This window comes from Pseudonaja textilis, chromosome 2, assembly GCF_049901715.1.
Source record: "Pseudonaja textilis isolate UNSWEBS1 chromosome 2, rPseTex1.2, whole genome shotgun sequence".
In the NCBI taxonomy this organism is placed as follows: domain Eukaryota; kingdom Metazoa; phylum Chordata; class Lepidosauria; order Squamata; family Elapidae; genus Pseudonaja; species Pseudonaja textilis.
Window position 1 is genome coordinate 5,830,717 of NC_141991.1, and position 15,027 is coordinate 5,845,743.

The 15,027-nt window shown below is 43.1% G+C and overlaps 1 protein-coding gene across 1 annotated transcript; it reads left to right on the top strand.

Annotated features, from left to right (window-relative positions):
* Positions 1-903: 903 nt before the first annotated feature.
* Positions 904-13,574, top strand: LOC148126610 (zinc finger protein 24-like). Its single transcript, XM_087928326.1, has 4 exons — positions 904-972; positions 7,685-8,545; positions 10,882-10,999; positions 12,775-13,574. The coding sequence occupies exons 2-4, from the start codon at positions 7,751-7,753 to the stop codon at positions 13,221-13,223; spliced, it is 1,362 nt and encodes a 453-aa protein (XP_087784452.1). The 5' UTR covers positions 904-972; positions 7,685-7,750; the 3' UTR covers positions 13,224-13,574.
* The last annotated feature ends 1,453 nt before the right edge of the window (positions 13,575-15,027 follow it).

Genomic DNA, 15,027 nt, shown 5'->3' on the forward strand with positions numbered 1-15,027 from the left:
GGCTTTGCCTTCAGAAGCTGTGGGAGCGCCATTCCTGCAATCAAGTTTGGTGCAATTACCCTTGAGTTTGTATCCATTGTTTGCTCTTGTATTGTTATGATTGAAGCTGAAGTATTCATTGACAGGTAGGACATTGCAATGTATGATTTTATATACTATACTTAGATTGGACCGAAGGCGGAATAGTTCTCGGTTTTCTAGGTCTAGAATTTCAAGTCTGGTGGCATAAGGTATTCTGCTAAGAATAGAGGAGTGGAGAACTCTTCTTGTGAAATATTTCTGGACTTTCTCAACTGTGTTAATATCAGATACGTAATGTGGGTTCCAGACTGATGAGCTGTATTCAAGAATTGTGTATTCAAGTATATTGTGCACAAGAGATATGTACCAACCCACGACATTATGGAAGGATGGTTTTATGTTCTGAGTTTATGTTTGTGTTTGTCTATGTCGTTAAAAAATAAAAAAAAACTTTAAAAAAAAGACTTGTGGACTTCAACCCCCAGAATTCTCCAGCCAGCTGGGAGTTGAAGTCCACAAGTCTTCAAGTTGCCAAGTTTGGGGACCCTTGCCCTACACCATTTCTAAAAAAATGGCAGTCCAATCTCTTCTTGAAAGTCTCTCCCAATGCCACCCACCTCCAGCCTCTTTCTAAAGATAATTCATACACTTACAACTAATAAGGACCGGAGGAGGGGAAGGCAATGAGCTCTCCAACTTCACTGTTACCCCCCCCCCTTCCGCTCTAGGCAAGGAGAACTCTCTGGGTTCAAAGACCACCGTGCCAGAAGAATGGAGCCACCGAGATGAAGCGGCTAGAGAGGAGGGATAAGGGGCTGTGGGTAATAAATCAAAGGGATTGTGGTTGGTGGGGTGTGGGGGGGGTGTTGTCTCTTCCTGTCCAGCCCACTAGCAAAGTATTATTAAAGCAAAGTGAGCTTGGTTTGGCTGGAACAGAGAGAAGGCGGACCTGTAAGTCCAGGGCGGGCAGAGCGGGAGCGTGCATGGAAGTATAATGCAAATTTTGCAGTACAGAAAGTTGGTTTGAATTGATTGACCGATTGTTGGATTGATATTCCCTCCCAGTTTCTCCAGAGGGCTTTCCAGTTGCATTGGGATTGGGGCAGCAGATTCGTTAGTTCGGCACCACGTGCGTGCGTATACAGCAGCTCGGGGAAATAACTTTGCAACGGTGACAAACAAGTTTCTAGTCCTTATGGATGGGAATCTCGGTTCACGTGGGCGTGTGTCACGCTCTGGTGCTGAAGAGCGTGTTTTTATACGCTGCGCCTGGCTTCGATGGGGTTTCGCTCTCGTTTCTGTCTTGTTGCTGAGCTATTGTAGTATTTTTTTTTCCCCCACAGCTACTTCTGCAGGGGACACTTTGAGGGACTTGGTACAAAATTTTAAGGGAATTCGACTTACTACCAATTGTTTAGTGACCGTTCCAAGTTATGACACTGGGGAAAAAAAAGTGACCCGTGACCGTTTTTCACATTTACAACCATTGCCGTATCTCCATGGACAAGTGATGAAAATGCAAACACTTGGCAGCTGCCTCACATTTATGATGGTGGCAGTATGATCCCTTTTTGTGACCTTCTGATAAGTAAATCAGTGGGGAAGCCAGATTCACCTCAAACCATTAAGTTACTAATTTCACAACTGCAGTGATTCACTTAACAACGGTGGCAAGAAATGTCATAAAATGGAGCAAAAGTTACTTTGCAACTGTTTCACTTAGCAACAGGATTTGGGGGCTCAGTTGTGCTTGTAAATTGAGGCCTACCTGTAATTGCTATTTATATATTTTGTTTTCCGTGTTCTATGTTTTCTAAACATTTGTAGTGGGAATCTTCCCCTAGCCCCATGTGAGTTTTTGTTCTACATATATTCTTACGCTTCTGTGAATTTATGACTCTCAGGGAATTGTTGTCCCAAGCTTATTCCGGGGATCCTATTTGAGCTCTGATTCTCCTGCTGATCAGCACCCAGAATTCCTATTAGAGGAAACTTAATGAAAACAATCCTAGGATTAAAATGAAACTGCAAATACAAACCTCACCATGTTAAGATGATAGATAGATAGATAGATAGATAGATAGATAGATAGATAGATAGATAGATGATAGATAGATAGATAGATAGATAGATAGATAGATAGATAGATAGTTCAGAGAAGGAGATTTTATGTGTGTGTGTATAAAACTATCTCCTTGTGGATTCTGCTAGGAGGAAAAAAATAGATAAAAAGTTCAGAGAAGAGCAGCTAAGATGATTAAAGGCCTGGAGATTAAAACATGACAAATGATTGCAAGGTTTGGGTTTGGCTCATCTAGAAAAAAGAAGGATTTGTGGGAGATATAATAGCAGTATTCCAAGATTTGAGGGGCTGCCACAAAGAGGAGGAGGTCAACTTATTTTCCAAAGCACCAGAAGGCAAGAGAAGAAACAATGGATGGAAACTAATCACGGTGAGAAGCAACCTGGAATTGAGGAGAAACTTCATAACAGTGAGGACAATTAACCAGTGGAACAGCTTCCCCTCAGAAGTGATGGGTGCTTCATCTCTGGAGGTTTTTAAGAAGAGACTGATCACTTGTCTGAAATGGTATAGGGTCTCCTGCCTGAGCAGGGGGTTTGACTAGAAGACCTCTAAGGTCCCTTCCAGCTCTATTCTGATTCTGATATGATAAACTAATCAAGGAGAGATTCAACCTAGAAATAAGGAGAAATTTTCTGACAGTGGGAACAATAAACCAATTAATAGCTTTGCCTTCGGAAGTTGTGGGAGCTTCATCACTGGAAGCTTTCAGGAAGAGACTGGACTGCCATTTGTCAGAAACGGTGTAGGATCTGCTTGGGCAGGGGGTTGGACTAGATGACCTACAAGGTCCCCTTCCAACTCTGTTAATCTGTTAATATTAGAGCGGTGTTTCTCAACCTTGGCAACTTCAAGATGTGTAGACTTCAACTCCCAGAATTCCCCAGCCAGCTTGAAGCTGCCAAGGATGAGGGAACGCGGTGTTGGAAGGTTCATGGAGAGGAAGCGCAAAGCAAATCTATAGGTTCATGGAGAGGAAGCGCAAAGCAAATCTATAGCATCTTCCTTCCTAGACGCAGCCAAAGACGTTGAAAAGACACAGAAGTGATCTTACAAGTGTTGGGAGAAAAATGCCTCCCGATGAGGATTCTTCCAGCCGGGAAACAACGCTTTGGAGAATAAATAGAATAACGAAGCAGAGTTGCCAGAAAGGGGTCTTTTAATGGCAAGAAACCAAGACAAGTGACATTCAGCAAAGTTTCTTGGCTAGCTAAAAAGACTGATATTCTAATTGTGATTGTTCTATACCCTTTGAGTTTTTGTCTAAAACTGGTTTTTGGTTTAAGTCTGTGCTTGGTGATGTTGAATCCTGTGTTTATTGATGGGGTAATTTTCCCTATTCAATTCTTTCTGGAAGGAGGAAGATTAATCTCTGTTCAAGAAAGAAAGCCAGGTTGAGAAATCTAATTCCTATGTCTATTTGTTCTGGTAATTGGTCTAACAAGCAACAGCTATTATGTTTGCTCTTTTGCTACATTCTAGTGCTAATTGTGTTTTTTGTGGTTAGATTTATCTCAAGTGTTTACACTTGAGCTTGCCTGAGGTATGAGTTCTGCTAATGAGCCAAACAGGGCTTTTCTTCCCTTTATGATTTAATTATTTGTATTGTGTTTGGATTATTTGCTGCCTCATGGTTTCTTCTTCTGTCTGGGAAGTGGGGTGGCTTCCTTCACAGGAGAAAAAGCAGTGATTTGGGTGCCTTAACTTATTCCCTTACTTCTTTTCCTCCTAACAGAAACATCCAGTTGAAAAGACCATTGATTGAACTAAAATTCATACATGGTTGGAAAAAATGACAAAACAGCATATAGATTTGAAACCAGAGATATTTTTATTGGGCATATTACCTGAAGGATACAGTAAAGAATTGACATATTTGTTTGTTAATATTTTGACAGAAGCTAGAATTGTATTTGTGCAAAACTGGAAAAATGAAAAAGCTCCAACAAGAGGATGAAGTGATAAAGAAAAAATGGAATGTGCAGAAATGAGTAGATTGACATTTGCCGTTAGAGAGCAAGAAGAAAAGAATATTATAAAATATGGGATTTATTTTTATCAGTGGTTAGACAAGAAATTAGAGAAATATAAATATAACATAATAGTTAAAATAATATAATGTAAAAATATGTTACAAGTGATTACTATGGAAAGAATTATAATATGATTTTCTATGCTTGATTATTTGGAAATTAATGATACTATAAACTAGGCTTTATATTAGTTGATTCTTGCTCCAAAAAAGATGAGATGAATTTGTAATTACAGTGCGATAATGATTTGATAATAAAGGGACTTCCGGTGGCATTTCCGTCGACGATGGATCAGTCTGCAATCGTGTGTGGCTTTGATCCGGGTTTACCTTGGTGGAAGGGTCCCCACTGGGACCGGAGTCATCTGACCCACCTTGCGGAGGGGGGGAAGAGGGGGAGACTGCCTGCTGGGTCGAGGGGAGCTGCATCTCCCCTCCCTAGCTAGGCATTACTCCCCTGGAAAACAGAGAGAAACGGCAGTTTAATGGCAGCCTTGAAGACGGAAAGCTACCGGGACTTAAGCATGCGCTGGAGAGGTGAAGCGGTGAGCGACTTGTAACCAGATAAAAGAACTTGATTCCTTCTTAACAACCCTGAGAAGCAGAAAGAAAGAGCCCTTGCTTAAGAGTATCATAGCGGTGAACAGAAAATAAGAGGAAAATATAAGGTAAACAAAATTGGAGTATAAAAACCTACAGCAGAATTAGAGGCTAAATCTGGAATAATATATATAATTTGGCATTAATTAGGCATTGGATAAAATGCTGGACTTGCCTGGAATTGACTATTTTTAAGAAAGCTAACAGTGGAAATGATTGAAAATAACGTTAATATAATTAATATAATATAATTGAAGAGAGAAAAGAAAACTTTGAAAAGTGGAAAGTGATACAGAACATCATCTAATGGTTAAAGAATTTTTCCTACAGAATTTCATGGAAAATTACTGGTCTTATAATTGTTATGAGATAAAAGACTAATAAAATAACAAAAAACCCGGAAACTTAAAAAAAGAGGGGAGAAATTGTATTAAAAGGATATACAAATGCAATTTCCTGGGACTGTTGGGTGTTGATTGTGACAGAAGGATTAATAAGGGAAACAAAGATAAAAGTAGATTTTTGGCACGGATTGCCAAATTTAATAACAGATTTAAAATATGGAAGAAATAAGCAAAGACTTTAAGTTGGAATTGCAAATTGTAAGAGGAATGCTGAAAGAAAGAAGGTGTCAGGCTACAGAACTTTTTCTCATTCAATTAACAAGAATGAACTTCTGAAAACCAAATGTATCAAAAAAGGAATCCTTTATTGAGATGAGACAATTCATGTAGGAGTTCAAAGCAGCGTCTAAGATCTCTCAGGCATATAGGGAGAGATAAGGGAGTGTAGAACCCCTCCCCTTATCTCGATGTGTATTTAGTGAAACAAAAGCCAGTATGTTAATTCCCCTCCCATCCCTTTCGTAAGGAACGATCTTTTTCACAATTTCCCAGAGCATACCTAATTTCCCCTCACCCCCTTTCAGAACGAAGTTTTCCAGAGGTTCTCAGGACACATCTCACTGTGGAATTTTTATGGTCTTCTCATCTCCTGGCTGTGCCTCTCAGAGGTGATAGGTTCCGGCTATCTGGGTTTCCTCCCGCCATTGTATCATGTGTGGGTTATACAAATTCGATATAAGATTAAATATATTCAGGTTACATCAAGAAAGGATTTCTTTATCAGTCCCCCCCACCCTTTTCTTCTTCCACCGAAGAAATGACAGATACACGAATCTGACAGAAGGGAATTATTGGACACTGGCAAAGAAAATAATGGCGATGCAATTTGTAGAAGAAGAGGTGGAGTTAAAGGAAGAAGAACGTGACTCAGATGAACATGGAGAACAAGAGATATTGCCAAAAGATATCAAAGGAATTAAAACTATGACATTGATGACAGAGTTAATAAATAAAAGAGAAAATGTTCCCAGGATTAAACAAAAGAAGAAGTTCTACAAGAAGAAACTTCAAAAAAGAGAACAGGAAAGGGTGGGGGAGAAGATGGGTGAAATACTAGAAGGAAAAAAGAAGAAAAACTGGGGAAATCCAGAAAAGGGAAAGCTGACTAAAATTAAAAGAAATAATAAAGCCAAAAAATTTAGAGATAAGGGTTAGGGATTCTTCAAAGGGGATACCACATGGAATGTATATTGGTATTTAGTTTAAAACCTGCTGGGAAATATTTTAGGAATGTATAACTATATATACAGTATGTATGTATGTATGTATGTGTGTATGTGTGTGTATATATATATATATGTATATGTGTGTGTTTGTGTGTGTGTGTGTGTGTATTTGTTTTCTGAGGTTCTCATGGGTATTTGTGGATCTTTGGTTATTGGGTTTTCTCGCGTAAGATTGGAAGTATCTAGGCAGCGTTTCGATGAAGTCTCATTCATCATCTTCAGGCTTGTGTCTTCGGCTCTGTGCTTCTCAATGTGCTTCACTCTGAGAAGCACAGAGCCGAAGACACAAGCCTGAAGATGATGAATGAGACTTCATCGAAACGTTGCCTAGATACTTCCAATCTTACGCGGGAGAAAACCCGAATAACCAAAGATCCGTGTAGATAGATAGATAGATAGATAGATAGATAGAACTGTATATGAATTATGCTGTTATGAACCCTTTTTTTGGAGGACTAAAATAGGGGAATCTAAATGAATTAAAAATATATATGATTATTAATGAATTTAAGTGATAAAATGAGACATATTTATTTTAGCGATTGATTGGAAGGGACACTTTAAAATATATACATTTTAAAATATACAGTTGATTATTTAATGGATATTAGAAGTGTATAATCAGAATATTTTATTAGGATTAAAGTAGGGGAATGGAAAATATGTGGCTCCTAAATATATTGGCTTTATTCTATTTTTACTGTTTTTAGATTGTTTATTATACATCAGCTCAGAGAAAATTAAGGATAATAACGATGTGTAATGTAAAATAAAATAGGTGGTAAGCTGAAAATGGAAATAATAGGGGATAAAGAATTGAAAACCTATGTGTGGATGAAATGATATTGATATTGAATTAATGAATTGAAATATGAAATGCAAATTTATTTAAAGATGAGTGAAATGGATAATAATATGAGATGATATTATATAAGATTAATGGAAATGAAAGTATGATTATGTACAAGTGTTATAAGCTGGAAACATGTCGCTCACATGAAGAGATGTGTAAAAATTAAAAAAAAACTTTTTACAAAAAAAATTGATTTGATAATAATATGATACGAAACGAATAGTAGTTATATACAGTATGAATTGTAATATAAAAACAGGAAGATATGACTGCTGATATTGTGCACAAGAGATACACTGTATAATGGAAAGAAGATTTTATTTAATGTTGCATGTTTTGTGTTTGTTTATGTTTGTTGTTTAAAATTAAAAAAAAAATAAAAAAAAGTCAATTGATTGGCTCCACCAATCAAAAGTCACAAAGAACTCGTTGAACATCTTCAATATCTTTTTTTTTCCCCGTCAGGCTTTAACCTCTGCAGTCCAGACCCTTCGTCTTCTTGGTGAAACGTAACCGGTTCTAGGAAAGAAAATGTCCACCAAGCAGAACAAGATGTCCGCTCCAGATTCAGACGCTCGGCCTCCAGAGTGCCAAGCGACAGCCGCCATCAAAACGGAGAAACAGGAATGGACTGGAATTCAGACTTCCAGCGGGGAGGCGGGCTTCCCTCGAGTCATGCAAGTGGGGACCATCGGGGGGTATCTGAAAGAGCCCGCACCTCAGGAACCGGAGAAGGGACTGTCCGATTGCTGGGAGACTCAGTGGCAGGCATTCCTGCACACCATGCAATCCTCACGTTCCGGATGGGGAAACGTGGAGCCATCGGAGGCCGCACAACGAGACAATATTCCCGATTTTTCCCCCTCTGTGGAGCAAGAGAGATGCCCAGCAGCCAAAGAGCAGAGGGCGAAGCAGTCATCCCAGCACGCTGGAAAGAATCCAGAGTCTCGTAGGCGGGAGAGAGATGGAGACATCAGGAAGCTTAAGAAAAAAAGAGAAGGAGAAGAAGCAGCAGCTCTGGAGGAGGAAGTGAGAAGCGCGGAATTGCAACGCCAGCACTTCCGCCAGTTCTGCTACCAGGAAGCCGAGGGTCCCCGAGAGGCTCTTTGCCGGCTGGGGTACCTTTGCCATCAGTGGTTGAAGCCAGAGAAGCATACCAAAGAGCAAATCCTGGATCTGTTGATCCTGGAGCACTTCCTGACCATCCTGCCCCCCGAAATGCAGGGCTGGGTGAAGAGAAGACACCCCGAGACCTGTTCCCAAGCAGTCGCCCTGGCGGAGGATTTCCTGCTGAAGCAGCAGGAAAATAAGAGGCAGATGCAGACGGTAAGAGCCGGGCTTCTGTCGCAGCAAACCGGTCGGTAAAGAAGTGAGAAAGATTTTGTGTGGGTAGTCCTCAACTTACAACAGTTCGTTTGGTGACAGGTTGAAGTTACAGGGCATTGTTAAAAGTGACTCGACACCATTTTTCATAGTGATGAGGGTTGCAGCGTTCCCAAGTCAAATGGTCAATTCTTCTTCTTCTTCTTCTTCTTCTTCTTCTTCTTCTTCTTCTTCTTCTTCTTCTTCTTCTTCTTCTTCTTCTTCTTCTTCTTCTTCTTCTTCTTCTTCTTCTTCTTCCTCTTCTTCTTCTTCCTCCTCCTCCTCCTCCTCCTCCTCCTCCTTATTCCTCCTTCTCTTTCACTTCTTCCTCCCCTCCTCCTCTCCCTCTTCTTCTTCTGCACCCTCCTCCCCTTCTTTTCCCCTCCTTCTTCTTCTCTTCCTCTTCTCCTCCTCCTCCTCCTTCCTCCTCCTTATTCCTCCTCCTTCTCTTTCACTTCCTCTTCTTCCTCCCCTCCTCCTTCTTCTCTTCCTCTCCTCCTCCTCCTCCTCCTCCTCCTCCTCCTCCTTATTCCTCCTCCTTCTCTTTCACTTCCTCTTCTTCCTCCCCTCCTCCTCCTCCTCCTCTTCCTCTTCCTCTTCCTCCTCCTCCCTTCTTCTCCTTCTCCTTCTTCATATGGCACTTGTCCCAAAATGAATGATACTCAGATGCCACACTGTTCATGTATTGATGTTGATGTATATTTTAAAAATAAAAATCCAAAAACACGGGGTGGGCTCTGGGGGGAATGGGGAGGGAAAGTTAAGCACTTAGCAACTGATTCATATTTATGACAGTTGCAGTGTCGCAGGGACATATGACCCTCTTTTGTGACCTTCGGATAACCAAAGTCAATGGGGAAGCCAGATTCACTTAATATCCGTGTTACTATGTGTAACAGCTGCAGTGATTAACTTATCAAGAAAGTTTGGCCAGAAAGGTTGTAAAAATGAGGCAAAACTCACTTAGCAACCGGTCTTGTTTACAAACTTCGGGCTCCATTGAACAGGACAACCTGTACAATTGAAATTGAGCACCTCCTTGTATAGTTGCCTTTGACTACAATATTAACATATTTAATTTGGGGCGTTGCCAGAAAGTGTTGACTTTTAATAGGGAACTGCAATTTATTCCTGCAAATTGGCAGCTCTAATATTATGCTACTAAATTCCCCGTGGTCACCTGGTCAAAAGTCAGACGCTTGGCAACTGACTCATATTTATGACCTTCACAGTCTCCGGGGGTCATTTTATTCCCCCCTTCTGCGACCACTGTGGCAAGAGAGTGTTCTGACCAAGGCTTCCTGAGACTGTAATTAAGCCCACGCTTAGTTAAAACTCTTGTTTTATTTCAACGCTGGGAATTATGTTCATTCCCAGCCTGTAATGAGTCCCAAACAGTCCCTCAAGATAAGCACCCACCTTTCTCTCCTTTGAATTGCTGCCAACAACTAAACTGCCAAATGAAGTTAAAAAACAACAACCCCAACCTAAGTACAAAGTCCACACGGAGTTTCAAGGTTTAATCCGAACAGAATGAATGACTTTGCTTCCTGCAAAGGTTTCTTCACCTTTGCCTGACCTTTATCCCTTATGGGAGGGGCAATCACCTCCAAGCCTTAATCCCGCGTCGCCCCTTTTGTCTCAGCTGCTGTTGCCTTCTAGCAGCTCTGCGCACACGCGCACTGGGAACGGGCTCCCCTGGGTCCTCTGCCTCACTGTTGCCAGACTCCAGAGGCTCCGGAGTCAGCACCCCACTCCCACATGGTCCTGGCCCCATCTCTGCATCAGACGTAGGACCCTCATCCGAGTCCTCTCCAGACTCCTGGATTCGTCCCCATTCTTTCCCACTGTCCGATTCTGCTGCCAATCTGCACAGGCTGCTGGCGAACCACAACAGAGAGTTTGTGAAACGGGACAAAACTCAATCACTGTCGTCTTGCTTAGCGGTGGAAATTTTGGGCTCCGTTGTGGTCAGAAGTTGAGGACCAACCGCACTGCTCTCAGAAATGTGTTTGGCTGCAAGTTGTGTAAAACCCGGCCTTCTTTAGATTGGTTGGTGAATCTCCATCCCTCCCTCCCAACTGCAAATTCTGACATTATGAGAGGAGAAAATCTCCCCTTTCGTGTTGGTCTGTACAAGGTTGTAATTTGCAAGATGGCCGGTGGGGGTGGAAACTCTTCCCCCAAAGAGGCGGGGCTTCCGTCATAATGCCAATCCTGCCATCCTTCCTGACATGGGCTCCCTCCGCAGGCCCTTTGTCTTTGGCTAAGAACTCAGCCAAGCCTCTCTTTTTTTTCAGATCCTGTTCCAAGTGTTGACGGTGAATTTCCCAGTTGGAGAGGAGGAATCTTCTAAAAAACCCTACAGGAGCCCAGGCAGGGAGGCGGAGACTGAAAGAAAAGGAGATGTGACTCTGGGTAAGAATTTCACATTTGCTGTCCTTGCCTCAGGGGTGGGATGCAAATATTTTTATTACGGGTTCTGTGGGCGTGGCTAAGTGGGCGTGGCCATGTGACTGGGTGGGTGTGGCTTTCTTTTTATGCATCCCCCCGCAAAAACGGAGCCCATTTTGCTCCCAGGAGGCTTCCCTGAGGCCCAGGAGGCAAAAAAACGGAGCATGGGGGGGGCAGCGCGCACACACACACACACACACACACACACACACACACACCTTTTTGCCTCCTGGGCCTCAGGGAAGCCTCCTGGGTGAAGCAGTAAGACAGCAAGGGGGATCCCGGAACAGCTGATTGTCAGAACAGCTGATCGTTGGGAGGGAAAGGAAAAGAAATACCGGTTCAGCCAAACCGGTAGCTGTTTCTTTACTACCGGTTCGGTCGAACCAGGCCGAACCAGTAGAATACCACCACTGCATTGCCTCCTCTTTGCCAGTGGCCGAATGTATAGGCTAACAGAGTCTTTTCTTCAAGGTTAAAAAAAAAGGAGTCGCCTCATGGATTTTATTCCGCCAGTTGTATCTGACTATAGGCAGTGATGCCCATCTCCTTTTCAAGGGCACTGAACCCAGGGCTGTCCAAAGACATTTCCGCAGTCATGTGGCCTGCATGAAGTCACGGAGGACTGTTACCTTTCCACCGAAGTGGTACCTATTTATCTACTTGCATTAGGATGCTTTCGAACTGCTAGGTGGGCAGGAGCTGAGGCTAGGATGGGAACTCACTCAGTCATGTGGCACTTGGGTCTCAAACCTGGGCTGCCAGCTTTACCAGCATCTTAACCGCTGAGCCCCTGCTCCTCCCTTTCTTCAAGGAGCTCAGGGCAATAGTTTATTATATTTTGTTGAATATTTATTCCATTTATATCCCACTGAAGTCTGTCTGCGTTATGTTTGGTTATGTTTCATTCTATTCTGTTCCATACCATTTCATTATATTGTATTCAGTTATGTTTCATTGTGTTCTATGCCAGTGGTCGCCAACTGGTGGACCGCAGCCCACTGGTGGTCCGCGAGAAAATTTTGGTGGTCCGCAGAGAAATGTCACCCCCAGAGCACCCCCCTAAAGCAATTAATCCAGGCTGCACAGGCTGCGGAACACTTCCCGCCCACTCACTCCTTACCTGGAAAACTTGCCTGCTAAATTGCTATTTTTCCTTTTTCCTACCATCAGGTGTTCTGTGCCGGAAGATTTAGATTAGCTAGAAAGCAGGAAATCGTTGGATTTCTTGCTTTCTAGCTAATCTTTAGATGAGCCGAATCTTCCTTAGGACTGAAGCAGTGGAGACTGAGCTAGCCGATGGCAGAAACATAGATCTCTAAGTGAATCTGTGATTCTGTGAGCAACTCAATCTGCCTGCCTGCTTTGCCTGATTTTGGGTAAAAGTTGCTCTTTTTTATGAAAAAAAATATATTTATATAAATATTTATAACATTTACATACAAGCCATACCCAGCCTGTCACATGACCACCAAGACACACCCACAAATTAAGCCATGTCCACAGAACCGGTTAGTGGTCCCCGGGATTTCAAATTATGAGTTTGGTGGTCCCTGAGGTCCAAAAGGTTGGCGACCCCTGAACTAGAAGACCTCCAAGGTCCCGTCCAATTCTGTTATTCTGTTAAATTTAGCCGCTGGTGCTGAAGAGTTTCCTCAGCCCAGTTTGTCCCTTCTGGTTCAGAAGCGATTGTCTTGTGTGAACAATTCTGGATTTTATTGTTTTTCCCCCTTCTCCAGAAGCTGTGAGCTCTTGGAGCAGGCAACCCTGGGCGAGAGACGCTCCTCAGGAGTTATTGGCTGCCTTCACAAACCAGGACCCGCAGATTCAATCAGAGGCCGAACCTGCCGACAGCCGGCAGGACCGATCGGCTGCTCAGGGACCCGGGTTCCCTCGCTCCCCGGAGCTTCCGAGAACCCGGAAGGCGAAAAGCCGGAAGATTTGCGACATCTGTGGGAAGACTTTCAGCTACAACTCAAACCTGAAACGTCACTGGCGGACTCACACGGGTGAGAAGCCGTATGGCTGCTCGTATTGTGGGGAGCGTTTTAACCAGGCCACGAACCTCATCCGGCATCAGCGGATTCACACAGGAGAGAAGCCCTACAAATGCTCCGATTGCGGGAAAAGCTTCAACCAGAGCCTGCAACTCATCCGGCATCGGAAAACTCGCTTTAATTGCAACTAAAAAAAGTACACATATAGACTGGGTGAAACCAGGCTCAATAGCAGTAGCTGTGAGAGGGATCTTGGAGTCTTAGTGGACAACCAGCTAAATAGGAGCCAGCAGTGTGCAGCAGCAGCCAAAAAAGCCAATGCAATCTTAAGTTGCATTAACAGAGGGATACAATCGAGATCAAGTGAGGTACTAATACCACTCTGTAAAGCCTTAGTAAGACCACACCTAGAGTACTGCATCCAGTTTTGGTCACCACATTATAAAAAAGAGGTTAAGACTCTAGAAAAAGTACAGAGAAGAGCAACCAGGATGATCAGGGGACTGGAGACTAAAACATATTACAGGAACTGAGCCTGGCTAGTCTAGTGAAGAGAAGGACCAGGGGAGACATGATTGCAGTCTTCTAATATTTGAGGGGTGCCACAGAGAGGAAGGAGTGAAGCTATTTTCTAAAGCTCCTGTAGGCCAGACAAGGAATAATGGATGGAAACTGAACAAGGAGAGATTTGACCTGGAAATAAGGAGAAACTTTCTGACAGTGAGAACAATCAACCAATGGAACAGAAGTTGCCCTTGGAAGTTGTGGGAACGCCATCACTTGAGACTGTCAAGAAGAGATTGGACATCCATCTGTCGGAAATGGTGTAGGGTCTCCCACTTGGGCAGGGGGTTGGACTAGATGACCTACAAGGTCCCTTCCAACTCTGATTATCTGTTATCTGCTTCTGTCGCAGAGAAACGGTTGCTGTGCTGGCGTTAGGAATTCCAAGCGAGCAGCGGAAGAATGCTTAAGTAGGGAATTCCCCAAAATTTCTTGGTTTTTCCTGTGGGAAGATTGAAACTGTGCCTTGGCTGAAAAGATTTTTGGAGAGAAGGGGACACAAGGATGGCTGGAAGGCGAAGCAGTGGAAAATTTGCTCTGTCAACTTCCTTTTGTTTCTGCCAATAATTAGGGTTGGAAAGTACTTGGAAGGTCTTAGTCTAACCCCCACGCTCAAGCAGGGAATCCTATACAACTCGTCCTTCACTTACAACGGTGTGTTTAATCACCATTCAAAATTAACAATGGCGTGAAAAACATGACAAATGACCGTTTTTCACAGTTAACGACCATTGCACCATCCCTATGGTCACCTGATCAAAATTCCGACACTTTGCAACTGACTCATATTTATGATGGTTGCGGCATCCTCGGGTTGTTAAGTTAGTAACTTTGATGTTCAATGAATCTGGTTTCCCCGTTGACTTTGCTCGTCAGAAGGTCACAAAAGGGGACCACAAGACCTTGGGGGACACAGCAACGGTCATAAGTATGAGTTGGTGGCCAAGCACCTGCATTTCGAACCCAGGATCATGGGGATGCTACAAAGGATATAAGTGTGGAAAGACAGCCATAAGTCAACTTTTTTCGGTACTGTTGCATTTTTGAATGGTCACTAAGTGAACCATTGTAAGTCGAGGACTACCTACCTTATACATTTTCCCAGGTGGTTTTCTATATATTTCATAAGGAAAATGATCAAACAGGTAGAACCCTCTCTGCCACTTTTTTTGTAGGAAAATGACATTTGGTAGATCAGTGACTGGCGAACCTTTTTGTTGTGGTGTGCTGAAAGCGGATGCGTGCCGGCACCTAAAAATACAATGCGCCCTGCCGCTCCTGCGCATGCGTACGCAACACCTCCGTCATGGCCCCTTACCTGCACTGTGCGTGTGCGCACCTCCCAGCCGATTTTCAGCCCGTTTGAAGCCATTTTCACCCTCCTGGGGGCTCGAGGGAAGCCTCTGCAGCCTCTGGAAGCCAAAAAATGGG